General features: G+C 39.6%; 1 protein-coding gene across 1 annotated transcript; it reads left to right on the top strand.

The window, feature by feature from the left end:
- The first annotated feature begins 1030 nt into the window (after nt 1–1030).
- On the top strand, nt 1031–12887 carry LOC137609579 (early endosome antigen 1). Its single transcript, XM_068336693.1, has 17 exons — nt 1031–1158; nt 1811–1874; nt 2616–2934; nt 3164–3251; nt 3370–3505; nt 3812–3921; nt 4035–4351; nt 4460–4659; nt 4840–4950; nt 5158–8037; nt 8355–8502; nt 8765–8870; nt 9645–9801; nt 10228–10314; nt 10667–10808; nt 11064–11155; nt 12137–12887. The coding sequence occupies exons 1-17, from the start codon at nt 1139–1141 to the stop codon at nt 12191–12193; spliced, it is 5034 nt and encodes a 1677-aa protein (XP_068192794.1). The 5' UTR covers nt 1031–1138; the 3' UTR covers nt 12194–12887.
- The last annotated feature ends 1507 nt before the right edge of the window (nt 12888–14394 follow it).

Below are 14394 nucleotides of genomic sequence, written 5' to 3'. Positions count from 1 at the left end.
CATTACATGAACATCCAATAGGAAGTTGTGAAAACTAAACAGTTCACCTATGGGGCAATCCGATTTTATCAGGGGCCAGTGCCCTTCTGGCCCCACATCTGGATGTGCACAAGTAGCCTGTGATAGCATTAGGGTGCATGACCCTAAACATGACCCTTTGTGAAAGCATGTTAATGCAGAAGAGTCCACGCAGGATGCAGAACAACATATGCTGCCACCCAGGCAACATCTTTTTCAGGGACATCCCTGTTCATTCCAGACAAGGAGATACCAATTTGTTAAATATGCTAGGTCGTTTTAATTAAGATCCACAAATAATTGAATCTTGTCTGATTCATCATCTCCATTTCCCATTTTCTGTTTCTCCACTGCTTTACACATTTTACCATGACTGCTCCAACCACATCTAATTGTGAGACAGCAGATTCCCTGTTGTCTCAAACATTTTTCACAGACAAATAATGAATCTGACAAATGGTTGTTGATGGTTCAGGTCAGGTCACAGGACAGAAATCCATAGTGACAGCTGTGTCACAACACGGCCAGAAACTAAATCCTTCTCAGCTGGTCTTAAGACAATTTGTGTGTTTCTTTCCATCACTGGTGTGTTTTGTTCGCCTCTAAAATGACGACTGTGTCTTGGTATAAATGTTTCTCACATTTGGGGCATTATGAACAATAAAGGGACAGTTACATTAAGATCACTAAAAATATAGGAGTAGTAATCCTTGTTAAGAGGCTGTTCTAATCCCACATAACTCTAATGAAGTTTGTCAACTCTGTATGGGATTATGTGTGTGTGTGTGTGTGTGTGTGTGTGTGTGTGTGTGTGTGTGTGTGTGTGTGTGTGTGTGTGTGTGTGTGTGTGTGTGTGTGTGTGTGTGTTCTTGTGTGTGTGTGTGTGTGTGTGTGTGTGTGTGTGTGTGTGTGTGTGTGTGTGTGAGTGCGTGCGTGCGTGCGTGCGTGCGTGCGTGTGTGAGTGAGTGTGGACAACACATAGACCTGTTTCTGATTTGTTCTTTGGATTTTCCAGTTGAGGGGGACAGACATCATCTGGACATGGAAACCTATTTCAGACATTAATTCTCCTGCTAATCATAACAGTTTTGTATTTTATTTTCTCTTTGCCTCACTGAAAATGATGTCCAAAAGTCCAAGGTAGGTGAACGTTAGTTTTCTATGGGATTTTACATTTTTTTTTCGAGTGACATTGCTGCTTTTATGCTGTTTTGTGTGAAAAGAGATGGACTGATTGAATAAAGCTCAAACAGATACAAATACATTAATAACCTAGATACATACGTATATTCAAATATATTGAAGAGGCCATAAAATTTTTGTGGCATAATTTCCATAAGTAACGTCACAATAGTAAGAAACACTTCTGCTTAGCAACAAGAGCATACTCTTCATGATAGTTGTCTGCTAGTACATTAACTGGGACTTCCTTTTTGGTATGTCACTCACGTGGCTGTAAATCACTCTGTAACACTCGGATTTAATGTACATCAAAATGCTTCTCCATCTCTTACAAAGTAATTACAGCTTCTAAAAGAAAAATATATCACAGTGGTTTTATGATTTTTATGAATATGTGAATCATAATTTGGAAAAAAGGGCTTTGTCCAAAAGTTAGTAATGATTGTTATTGTTAACCCAAACAAAAACCCTACACTTTCAATCAAAATTCTAAACATATGCTTTACTTTCTAAATGCTATATATCTAAATGAAGTATTGTAATATCCACCAAATATTTGTGCAACAAAGCATTGGTGATTTATTAATTTTTTATGCTCATCTTATAACAGCAGGTGGCCTGAGACTGTGGTAAACTCAAAAACCAACAAATCTACACAGAATGCAAGGAGCAAGGTAAGAATTTACTGCACAATTAAAAAATGCTGGTGTGGTAATTTAGTTATTTTATGACGTGCTTTCTATTTCATTCATTCCACCACATTCCACCACAAATTTGAATAAAAGTGACATATAACCTTAAAATAAGGTCCATTTAACATTTTTTGTTCTTCAATACAAAAAAAAGAAGTTAAGTGTTAAATATATGGCAATAGATGTAAATGTATTAACATTTATAATAGCTGTGTCCTCAGAGTTGAACCATGTTTTTTGATATATATATACATGCATTTGGTATGTTTTGTGCTGGATTTCTCAGACAGAGACTGTTAAAATCTGCTCAAATTTCTGTCAGGACACTCCTAGTTTTCTGCAAATGATTTTTCCGTCGTGTGGTTCAGCCATAGGTTGATGGCCTCTGCAGTCTGTGAGGCGATATCTCAAGAGGCTGGAGTAGACTGCCCTAGTCTGACTGCTGACATGTGATTAAGTTTAATGTGTGTGCGTGTGTGTGCGTGTGTGTGCGTGCATGTGTGTGTGTGTGTGTGTGTGTGTGTGTGTTTGACGAGTCTGTGTTGGTTAGACAGTTCTTAAGCAAATTAAGAGCTCTTGTGAGGATTAAAAGGTTCTTTCCAGTGGTGAGTGGATTACACGTGTCAAAGAGTCCAAGTCGGGATGGAGATGAGAAGGAAGAGTAACATCTGGCATTCAGATCCGATCTGTTTATCTGTACGTCTCTTTTTCTCTTTTTCAAAGGAACGAGCAGCAGCAACAGTACCTCTATTCAGAGGAGGTACCCAGGCCAGCAGCAGTAAGGCTAAAAGCAGTGTTATTAATGGAAGGCGCAGCAGCCTCAGCAGCAGAGGTACTGACCCGACTGCTCCTGGCAGTAAAGCTGCTGGCACTTTGAAAAGAAGCAGCGTCAGCCACCAGGGCAGCGTTTGTGACCAGGGTACCAGAGCATCTCGCCTCAGCAGCAGCCGGAGCTTCTCGTCTCTCCACACCTCCTCTCTCACTAGAGCTCCCTTCATAAGAGGCAGCCGCTCTCTCAGCAGACTTGATCAGAGACCTGCTGGTAATGTAATTTAGGTTTATTTAATGAGTGGTTCTGGGACTATTTATACAAAATTAAGACATTATTTTACCTCTTCATAATTCTGCAAATAATTTTCTGCAAACTGCAAATGGCTTGACCAAATGATCTCTGAAGTGTTTGTAAAAAATATTGGAAATATCACAAATAAAGCTCTGGGAATTTTTTAACATGGCTTTTCTGTCTATACTGGTGTCTCTGAAACATGCAGACGCAGTTCCAGGTTCTCAAGTAAAAAAACAAATCGGAGAAAAGACAGTCCTGAATTCTGACAAGCTGTCTTCAAAGGAGCAAATCAGGTTTGCTGCTGTTTTGTATTTGAAATAATTGAAACGTTGTTATTATGCTATATTCTAAATGAATTCTACATGATAACTGTAGTTACTGTAAAAAATCTGGTCCATTTATGTTTTAAAGTGATCAAAAAGATCAGTGTTGTGATAACACCGAGGAGATGGAAATGGAAAGCCACTCCACAGAGCTATGGGAGTCGTCTTCTTCTGTGGATTTAACCTCCAAATGTCATCATCACTGCAACAATGTAAAGAAACAGGTACTTTAATGTTTTAATTGCATGTACATTCTTAAATATACATTCAGTTTTATAGGTATAATCTGTCCAGGAATATACCTACAAAATATAAAACCAGGAAATCCTTTTACCCTATTTTTTGACAACAATTACCTCAAATATAACTGAAGTTGGTCAAAAATAGTTAATGGATTCATTGTTTCTTCACTTGTTTCTTTTCCAGGTAATAATTGTAAATGAGAAATGGTTCTCAGTTGACTTGCCTGGTTAAATAAAGGTTAAATAAAAAATTAAGGTGTCTTATGGATAACATTTCTTTTTCCACAGGGTAAAGATGGAATGTACACAGTGTGTGCTATGGCCTCTGGGAAGAGGCACAACTGGCTCCAAGAAGTGCTTAAAAATGTGAGGCCTGGTCTTACATTTGATCTCAGAAGGTAAATTATAGTGCATGAAATATTTTTTCACCATGCAAGTCCTTTAGGCTGTAATTTGGATTTGATACTTTTAACACATAACCTCTAAAGAAATTTCTTTTATTATCTCACAGCTCCCTGCCGGAGCAGACACCTCCACAGAAACCAGAGCAACCAGATTCACCGTTGGCTGAGGGTCAGGAGAAAACTGAGCCCAGCACCATAGTCTGTGTAGAGAAATCACATCCACAGCAGAAAGAAAAGGAACTTGGGCTGCACCCAGAGAGAGAGCAGAGTACTGCTAATGGGAGCTCTGCATCACCTATGATATCCAGCTCTTATTTGTCATCCTCTATCCATCCCCCCCTGTCTCTCTCTCCAACCTCTCAGCTTTGTCCCCAATCAGAAGGCGAAGGTGCTTCCAAACCTCTTGATGCAGCCACACAGATCGGTGGGTGTTTGAAATTAACTGAACTTTTAAGTGGTTAAATAATGGAACAGATACAGTGTGAATGACAAATGTCTACAAATAATCTTTGTCTACCTTTATGTGCACCAGATGAGTCAGACGCACTGTTATGCACTGCAAAAGCTGAAACCACCAGCTCTACTTTGGCTGAATTGCTGCCAGATGATAAAAAATCAAACATACAGAATGAAACTGAGCAGCAAGATAAGTTAATTAACATTGGCTGCGAGTGCAGAAACATGAAGGACAAATCACCTTGTATGAAGCGAACAGGACAACTTGTCAAAGAGGTGAGATCGTGTTTGAGTATTTTTCTTTTTTACTGCCGAACCAACTTTAAATGATAAAATTTAATAATTTGTCACAAGATATCACAGGACACCCAGCCACTTGTTGCTTCAGCACACACATGGCTGAAGCAAAATGGATGAGTCTTGGTTTTCTGATATTTTGCCACCATCATTTTATAGCTGGAACAAATGCAGAAGGAATTGTGTCGACTCCAGCAATTAAACAAGAATCTGCAGGATGAGCTTCATCAAGAGAAAGAGAGTCATTCAAGGGAATGGATTCATCCTCAGGTAATACAGAAGACCATCAAAAATACAAATATTCACTATCTTTATTGGCACTAGTCAGCCAAGGTCATGCCACATTTTACTGGTAAGAAGAATTTGTTTTTGCTGTCATGAGTATCTTTGAAGCAGTGGACAGCTGCAGATTGATGTACATTAGAGCTTCATGCAAAGCATGGCATGTCATAACTAAAGCTCATGGTTGTCCTGCAGAATGAGCTTCTTTCAAACCCGTCTGATCAAGTCCTGGCTTTCCAGCTGTTGCAAAAGATGAATCATAACCTCCGCTGTGAGTTGGAGGCTCAAAAGGCTGATCAAGACGAAGCTAGAGAAGATGAGCTACGACAAAGAATAGATCTCTTAGCTCAACAAGCACAGCTACTGGTAGCAGGTGATCCCACAGGACTTGTACATGTCCATGCAGAACAAGATCACCAGCGGTTCCTTGAGCTAGAATTAGAGTGGGAGCGTCGTGTGGCCTCCCTGAAGTCCCAGCTGAGTGTCAGTGAGGAACAGAGGAAGGGGACAGAGTTGCAATTGACACAGCTGCAGCATGAGTTGCAGAGTTTCCAGAGTCTTCAGCAGGAGGCTGATTGCTTAAAGAAGCATCTTCAAGAGGCGACAGCACAGCTTCATTCTAATGAGGAAGCACAGGCTCAAAAGGAGGTTCGACTGCAGAAACATCTGACACTGCTTCAAGAGAGCCAAGACAGAGAACGGAAGAGCTTGGCTGCAAACCTAGCACAGGCTGAGCAACACTCAATAGATCTTCAGGAGAGACTGGAGAGAGCTGAAGAGCAGCTGGAAAACCTGTCCAAGGCTCAGACCACTGATACTGAGAAGGCTCAACGACAGCTTCAGGAAGAACTAGCATACACCATATCTGCTCTGCAGACACTTCAAGAGGAGAGAGACCGGCTCAGTCACCACTGTCAAGAGCTGCAGAACCAGTTTTCTGAGGCAGATGGGGAATTGAGCAGGCTGCACAGCCGCTTGAAAACAGATGAGGCACACTATTACAATCTTGAGCACTCGTATGAGACAGTTTGTGAGGAACGACAACTGGCCATGGGGAGGGTACAGGAAAAGGAATCTGAAATACAAGACATTCGAGAAGGCTACGAGAGACTTCTAGACAGGAAGGAACAAGAATTGCGTGAAGTCTTACTGAAGATGGAAGTCTTAGGTAACAGTCTGGAGGAGACGGAGTTGCAGCTGAATGAAGTGTTAAAGGTTTGTACCTGTTCCTCTTCTGGTCTGACAAATGAGCCCCCAGAGCCTGCTCTGAAAAACAAGAGACAAGGCACAGCAGACCTTCTTACTGTAACTGATGGAAGGCCAAAGGCATTAGCTTTTGGGCCTAACAGCTCAGTTGCCAAAGAAGATACAATTCAACCATCATATCAAAATAATGTTGCAGCAGCAGGTGACCCAGAACAGTTTATTTCTGTAATCAAGCTGCTTGAAACCAAACTTTATTTAACAGAGGAGAAGTTAAGAGATATAATGCAAAAATTGGAGGAACAACAGGGTCACGTGACTTGCCAGGACCCCCACCTTTGCTCCCAGCTCACTCAGAGCCGAGCCACAGCTCAGCACCTCAGTTTATTGCTTTACAATCAGGCCAAGCAGAGCCAGCACTTTGCTCAGGACACAGAAGAGCACTACAGGATGTTGATTGGCAGGTTTCAGGTTGCACTGAATATCATACAAGGCTGTAAAGAGAGGCTTCAATTCACCCCGATTAATATAATGAACATTGAGAAGCAACTATCCACAGCTGCCGCTTGCCTTCACCAAGGACAGAGAGATGCAGAGAAACAACAGTTGAAATCACATAAAGCCAGCAAAACAGAGGACAAGATCCTCAGGGATGGGATATTGGCTGGAGCTGGGAACAACATTACCAGTGAAAGTAAACTCAATAATGCATTACCCTCAGGAGGAGACAGCGAAAGTGTTGGGAGGTATTTGATGAAGGAACTGTTTGTAGTAGAACAAATGGCATCTGTCCTTCAAAGTCAATATAGTATTGAGAAACTGACCTCAGTAACAGGAGACTGTGATGGGGATGCACGCAGCTACAAAAGAATAATGGCCCACAGATTACTCATGAAATCAGAGGAGAGGATTCAGTTTGGAAGAACAGACTGCGATAATCATAATGCACCTTTAAATGAGGCTATCACTAGAGTCTGTGCTGAAGCAGAGCTCATCCATGCTGCCTTAAAATTTCAACATGAGAAGATGATTCATATTAAAAATCAAGAAGTAGAGCATCAACAGAATGGTTTGGCAGATATCAGTCCCCCAGAGTTAGCTCCTTATGATGAGCAAGTACAGGTACAGAACAAAGGCTCACAACAAACTGCAAAAGTTGAAAAGGAAGAATCTGTTTTCAGAAAAGTGGAGACAGACAAAGCACCAGAGTGGTTAGAAAGACTTATTACCCGGCTGCACAAAAGGGCTAAATACTTGCGGCAACTCTTCCAGGAGATTTCTGATGTCAGTGGAGTGGAGTGTAATGAGGAGGATGACTGGGAAAAGGTTTCTGCATCAGAATTAAATCAAATGAAGGAGCAAGTAAGGTTGATTTATTTGTGGGACAGACTGCACTTAGATTTGGAGCCGGAGTTAAAGGACAGTGAAATGTTACAGGAAAAGCTGCCATCTTTGTGCAAAGAGCAGGATTTCACATTAAATGATAAAGAGGGAGCTTCAAATCACATCCTACATCAGCTTCAGGATGAAAACAGTGAATTGAGAGAAAAGCTAGAGCACGCTGACCAAAAGATAGTATCTACAGAGACTGTGAACCAGAGACTCCTAGAGGACATACAGAAAATTAAAGATCATCACGAGGAACGGATGCAAAAGGTTGAAAGAGAGTGTCAAGAGCAGACAAGAGAACTGCAACAAATCCACGAAGAGGAGATGAAACACTTGCATGGTTGCAACTCAAAGGATTGTTCATCTGTGGAGAAACAGACTAAAACTTGTCCAGTGGCACCTGCTTTCACTGGGAATACTTCCTCCAGACCAGACCAGACCGGGATGACGAGACAATCCATGGAGGATCTTGGTAACAGAATGGTGAGAGATGTTGAGTCATCTAGAAAACAAAGCAAAAACTTTACAGTAAATACCTGTCAGATACTTGATCTCTTCAACATATTTATTTTAACAATTCATAGCTTATGATTCACAAAATAAATGGAACAAATACATTTAAAACAGATCAATTTCTCTAAAAAGAAAAACAGTTAAAACAAAATGTAGTACTGGCATCTAGCAGTACCACTGATCTTTGTTATTAATCCTAACCCTAACCCATGAACCAATGTTAGGAATACAAATTTGACTGTATTTTATACATACATTTATGAAACTTCTTATTAATATCAACGTAGACATCTGGTGAGGAAGGTTTCTCTGCTATGGAGGAAATGCATAATAAGCTAATAGATGAACTACAGCATCAGCATCAGATGGAGGTTGCTGCTCTTCTGAAGGAGAAAGACCAGCTTCTGCAGGAGGAGACGGCCGCCACAATGACAGGTAAGCAAGTTAGGCAAAAATAAAAGTGGCATAGACCTGTCATGCCAAAGAAGGAAGAGTTACTTTATTTTATAATGGACATACATTTATTTCAGTGGTAGTGAACATGAATGACACTCCTGTAGTAACCAGGGAACACAGTGGTCACAGTGCATTAATAGTGTGAGAAGACCGATTTATGAGATCAGTGTTGTGAAAATAAAGTCAAGCTCAAACAAAAAGTTTGTTTGTTGTATACCTAAGATGCCATATGTTTCTACAGCCATTGTCGCAATGGGAAGAGCTCATAGACAGGAGCTGAAGGGAAGCCAGCTGTCTGCACTCATCAAGGACAGTGAAGACATCACACATGTGGACATGGAATATGAGTGAGTGATGAGTTCCAAAAGGTTCTTAACTTATTCTATGATTCTGTCTGGTTTTTTTTGTTTGTATGTCTGTTTTTTTTCTACGTGTGTTTTTCTATTCTATGTCTGTTAGTGTATCTGTTTGTCTGTTTGTCTGTCTATCTATCTATCTATCTATCTATCTATCTATCTATCTATCTATCTATCTATCTATCTATCTATCTATCTATCTATCTATCTATCTATCTATCTATCTATCTATCTATCTATCTATCTATCTATCTATCTATCTATCTATCTATCTATCTATCTATCTATCTATCTATCTATCTAACTATCTATCTATCTATCTATCTATCTATCTATCTATCTATCTATCTATCTATCTATCTATCTATCTATCTATCTATCTATCTATCTATCTATCTATCTATCTATCTATCTATCTATCTATCTATTGTATTATTCACTTGCACGGGTGTTTCATTAGATAATTTTTTATACTTCATCATGCAAGATATGTTTGTAAGTTATATGACAGGTGTACAAAAACTACAGAATATGGTGTGCCGGCTTGACCTAGTTTTTTTTTTTGTCTGGAATTTTTTAAACTATATACTAGATTCAGCAAATTTATTAGTTTAAGTGGTCGTGCTTTTTTTTTTATACCTGTGATTTTCTACAAACTCAACTATTTTTTGTTTCTACAAGAAAATTACTTTTAGGGTCAGTCTGCATATCTTCCAAAATACATAATTGTTACTATTCATTAATGCTTCTGCTTTGCCACCACAGGAAGGAAACCCGGCTATTGCAGAAGGAACTTGAGTTACTTTCATTTCAGCACACTCAAAAATGCTTGGAAAACTCTCAGCTGACCCAGCAGCTGGAAAATGAGAGACAAACCTTTATGCAATGCCAAACAGAAAACCAGGAGCTAAAAAATAAACAGGTACAAACACAAGCTCCTGTAGCACGCTAGCTGTTTTGCTTGTATATACTGTATGCAACAGAACCACATATCAGCATCTCAAACTTTTAAACCATTCCTGAAGCCTCTCTCGCTACTGTCCTTTAAGAGAAAGAAAGATGAAAAATCACAACTGCAATTTTTGTCAAATGCGAAGCAGTCGCATTTTGCCCCTCAAGCAAATGATTTCTATGATATGGAGGTAAAAAGTTAAACTTTACATTTGTTTTACATCATGAACACTCTTAAGAACACATTTCTTTAGTTTGTAAGGTATTTGGTAGTAAGTAGTTAGGTAGAAGTAACTGTTTGAATTCATAATTTCCCCTTTTACAACAGCACAGAGCAAACTCAAGAATTGAATGCATTGATTCTTTATGATGTGCAGAATTTTTTTCTGTGTTCCAGGTGACTTTGCGGGTGAGGGAGGCAGAGATGCAGCTTCTCAGACAGGAAGCTCACTCTCTAAAGGAAGAGTTGAAAATGGCTCGAATGGTATATAGATCTCTATACTTGTTTAATTGTGAGATGAGACCCCAAAATAAATATTTTGAGAACCTTCTACATTTTAAAAAATCTTATGTATACTGAAATAGCTAGAATATGTCAGCACTATGCAAATATGCCAGTTCAGAACTACTACTCTTCATCCACTAAATGCATAAAACCCGTGTGTGTGTGTGTGTGTGTGTGTGTGTGTGTGTGTGTGTGTGTGTGTGTGTGTGTGTGTGTGTGTGTGTGTGTGTGTGTGTGTGTGTCTGTGTCTGTGTGTGTCTGTGTGTGTGTGTGTGTGTGTCTGTGTGTGTGTGTGTTTATGTCGTTCACGTCTGTCTTGTGTGCATTACAGGATAAACTACATGCACAGAACAAGCTGAAAGCCCTCTATTCAGGCAACCAGGATGAACCACATCATGATGTCAAGAACCTCTGTGGAGAGACAAAGTTTGCTACTTGGTCTCCAAGCAGACGCTCCTCAGGACAGAGACTTGGTGAGAGATGTTTTACTTTTACTTAGTTTTTACTTTTACTTTAGATTAGGTCAAGAGATTCTCACAACTCACTCCCAGATTTAGCATCTATCATATTGTGTTTGATTCGTGAACAAAACTGCCTATTTTGAATTTTACAGATTGGAGCTAAACGTTCTTTTTCAGCATAGACATATCAATATTTAAACCCAGAAATTGTTTGGTGAATAGTGAATAATTTCCTTTCTTTCTGTTCTTCCTCCATTGTTTTTTCAGAGGACATTGTAACAAACACCGGTGATTCTGTTTCTCAAAAGAAGACTGAGAAATCCTCTCTCACCCATCAGATCAGAGGAGTGAGATCAAAAGTAAGATAATTGTAAACATATCTCCAACATATAAAAATTTGTGACATAAACCTTCGCCTCACACAGAAGTGTCTCAAGTACATTACCATGAAGGTAAGACGATTCATCGTTGCAGTTGTTTCTAGTTTTTGTCATTTACCTCCCGCGAAGCAGTGATGTATTGTAATTGTCAGTGTGTTCGGCCGTCCGACCGTCCGTCCACCAAATATCTTTACAACCGTTGCAGATAGAAAGATGAAAGATAAAGCACATTACTTGGGCGGCAAAGGGGATGAAAATGAGATGATGACCTTGACCTCGAAAAAAGTAGGTCAAGGTCAAATTTGAACTTTTGTACATTTTTTGCACATATCTCAGGAACCGGATAAATTTTCACGTTTATACCTTTTTAGGTACATATCTCTGAAACCTGATGAGATATAATCACAAAACAAAAAGCGACATTTTCAGAAAGCCAGAGGCACACAAATGAGTAGGTCAGGGTAAAATTTTGAATTCAGGGGTGTCGCGAGATAATAATAATAATAATAATAATAATAATAATAATAATCTATCATTTATTTCACCCTCTTGGGAAAATTCTTTTTACACTTGCACTTCACACATGTACGTATATGTGTTAATTACACACATGGGGTTACAGGTTACAGGCCCCTGAACACAGCACACACTAAGGGCCTGTAGGCATGTAATTAGTCAAGAAAGGACATATAGAGTACAAGCGAGGTGGAGTGAGGGGTCGTGCACGAGGGTTGTGCCCCAATGAGCATCTTGTAGGGGGGAAGGCGCTTTGCTCAAGGGCGAGCCGACACCTCCCACCGTCGACTCACACTCGGTTGGATGTTCTGGCGGGAGCAGGATTTGAATCCCTGTTGGCTGGGTGATCCTGTCTTCAAGACGATTGCTCTACCGCTGAGCCAATGCCGTCCCCGAGATGTTGCAGTTTCTGACTGCCTTGTTTTATTTGTGTTTAATTTCCAGAGTTTAAAAGATGGCCTTTCTGTCCAAGAACGAATGAGGCTGTTCGAGTCTTTCTGATGTGAAGAAGATGAGAAAATGGAATCTGCATTTTACAGAAAATTGCTGTTGGGTCAGTTTAAGCTGTCAATTTGTCTGTCAGAGTGTGTTTCAAGTTTGTCATTACACAAAATTTTGTATTTGCTTTGTTATGTCACGTCACGTCCTGTTACATTATGTCATGTCATGTCATGTCATTTAGTGTCATGCCATGTTATGCAGGATATCACCTATATGACATGGCATGACACATAATGTCATGCCATATATGTACTGTCTATAGCAAACACCTACATACAGTTCATATACAGTACAACTCAGTGTGTTCCATCAGTACATATAGAGTGTTATTAACAATTTGTACCACTAGATGTAGCAGAACACAACATTTTCTCCACCAGCAGAGGCTGCAGAGATGATATCTATGTACCTAAATACATTATATTACATTATACAATTATTTTGTCTGAGCAAAAAGTAAATCAGGAATTTTAAGGACAGATTTTATTTGTTTTTATTTATTTTTTATCATTCTATCTGTATATGAAAATGGCAGTTTTATTTTATATACTGGCATTGTCCAGTTGTGCATATATATAGAGAACAACCTTTCTCAATTTTTTTCTGATTTCCTGGAAATAAAATAAAAACTCAGTTGTTGAAATATTGTTTATCTTGTATTAGACTAACCAAAACTGGGTTCCTTTAATGAAGGTTTGTGCTTCCTGAATCCTGTCTAGTCTAAGTTTTCCTTTTTACCTCGAACAAGAAAAAAATTAAAATGAATATATGAATAGAAATATTTCCAGTTACTTGGTTTAAACAGATGGATAATTTTAATTGTATCAGAGGTAGATGAGCTAGTTAGTATCATCACAGAAAAGAAATGCACTTCTCTGCCATGCAATAAAATAAACTGTCCCAAGGTTGATATACACAGCTGACTTGGCAGGAGCATAGTAACTTAATGGTGTGAAAGGTCTGTCATAATGAAGGCCACAAGTCATCTGATTAACCTAACTATTTGGCTCAGCATGAGTTTTAGTATGACAAATTGTAAACCGAGCTCTCAGCAGTAGGGTAACACTGACGTCTGCTCTCACGTTTACTTTAGAGATCACTGACAAGAAATCGGAACATTGCCAAAGATCTGAACTCTGTGCAAATTGTCAATCATATCATATCTCAATGTCCTTGCAGAAGACCTCATCTTTACATCCCTTGGCATCATATACTTGATGAGGAACATCACACCTTATCAAAAAACCTAACACTCATATTTCCTTCCCTGTGACTCTGTACTGAGAAACTCTTATGGTGCAACTCGACAACTCAAAAGAGCAAAGCTGATGCATAACATTTTCCAGCTCAGATATAATTTTGCACTTGTGAGCTATTCCCAATGACACAAGATTTGTCATCCCAGAATACCCTATAAACTAATTTGCACTCATCCACTCTAGTTTCAAGGTTTCTAATTCTTCTTATTTCGGTTTTTCACTTCAAGGGTCGCCACAGCGAATCAGTTGCCTCCATCTAACCCTGTATTCTGCATCCTCACACCAACTACCTTCATGTCCTCTTTCACTACATCCATAAACCTCCTCTTTGGTCTTCCTCTAGTCCTCCTGCCTGGCAGTTCAAACTCAGCATCCTTCTACCAAAATATTCACTATCTCTCCTCTGGACATGTGTTCTTAACCAATAAAATACAAAAAGAGATCACATACAGTAAAGTAAGGGTTCTCTCCTCCCACATCCAAAAACATGTGCTTCAGGTTGATTGGCTGGTCCCAAATTGCCCGTAGGAGTGAGTGTGTGTGTGCATTGTTGTCTGTCTTTGTGTGCGGCTCCGTGGTGCACTGGCGTCGTGCCCGGAGTGTCCCCCGCCTCACGCCCTATGCCAGCTGAGATAGGCTCCAGCTCCCCCTGACCCGCTACGGCGGATAAAGTGGCAGAAAATGAATGAATGAATGAATACTGTAGTGCAGCAAACAAAATATTTGTTGTCTTTTACATGCAGATTTTGTGCTCTCAGAAGACATGGGCTCTTCGGTCTCCTCATTGGGCCTGGTGGGACAGGATCTGGAAAGAAAGGATATATTAGCGATATGAAAACAAATAAGAACTATTAGACCAGAAGTGTGACACCCGTAGGCTGATACAACTTCTGTGGATTTCATTAGAACAACTAATAATGTACTCCAGATGAGTCGATATCT

The sequence above is a fragment of the Antennarius striatus genome, chromosome 16, assembly GCF_040054535.1.
Source record: "Antennarius striatus isolate MH-2024 chromosome 16, ASM4005453v1, whole genome shotgun sequence".
Lineage (NCBI taxonomy): Eukaryota > Metazoa > Chordata > Actinopteri > Lophiiformes > Antennariidae > Antennarius > Antennarius striatus.
This window is presented reverse-complemented; position numbering and strand designations above follow the sequence as displayed.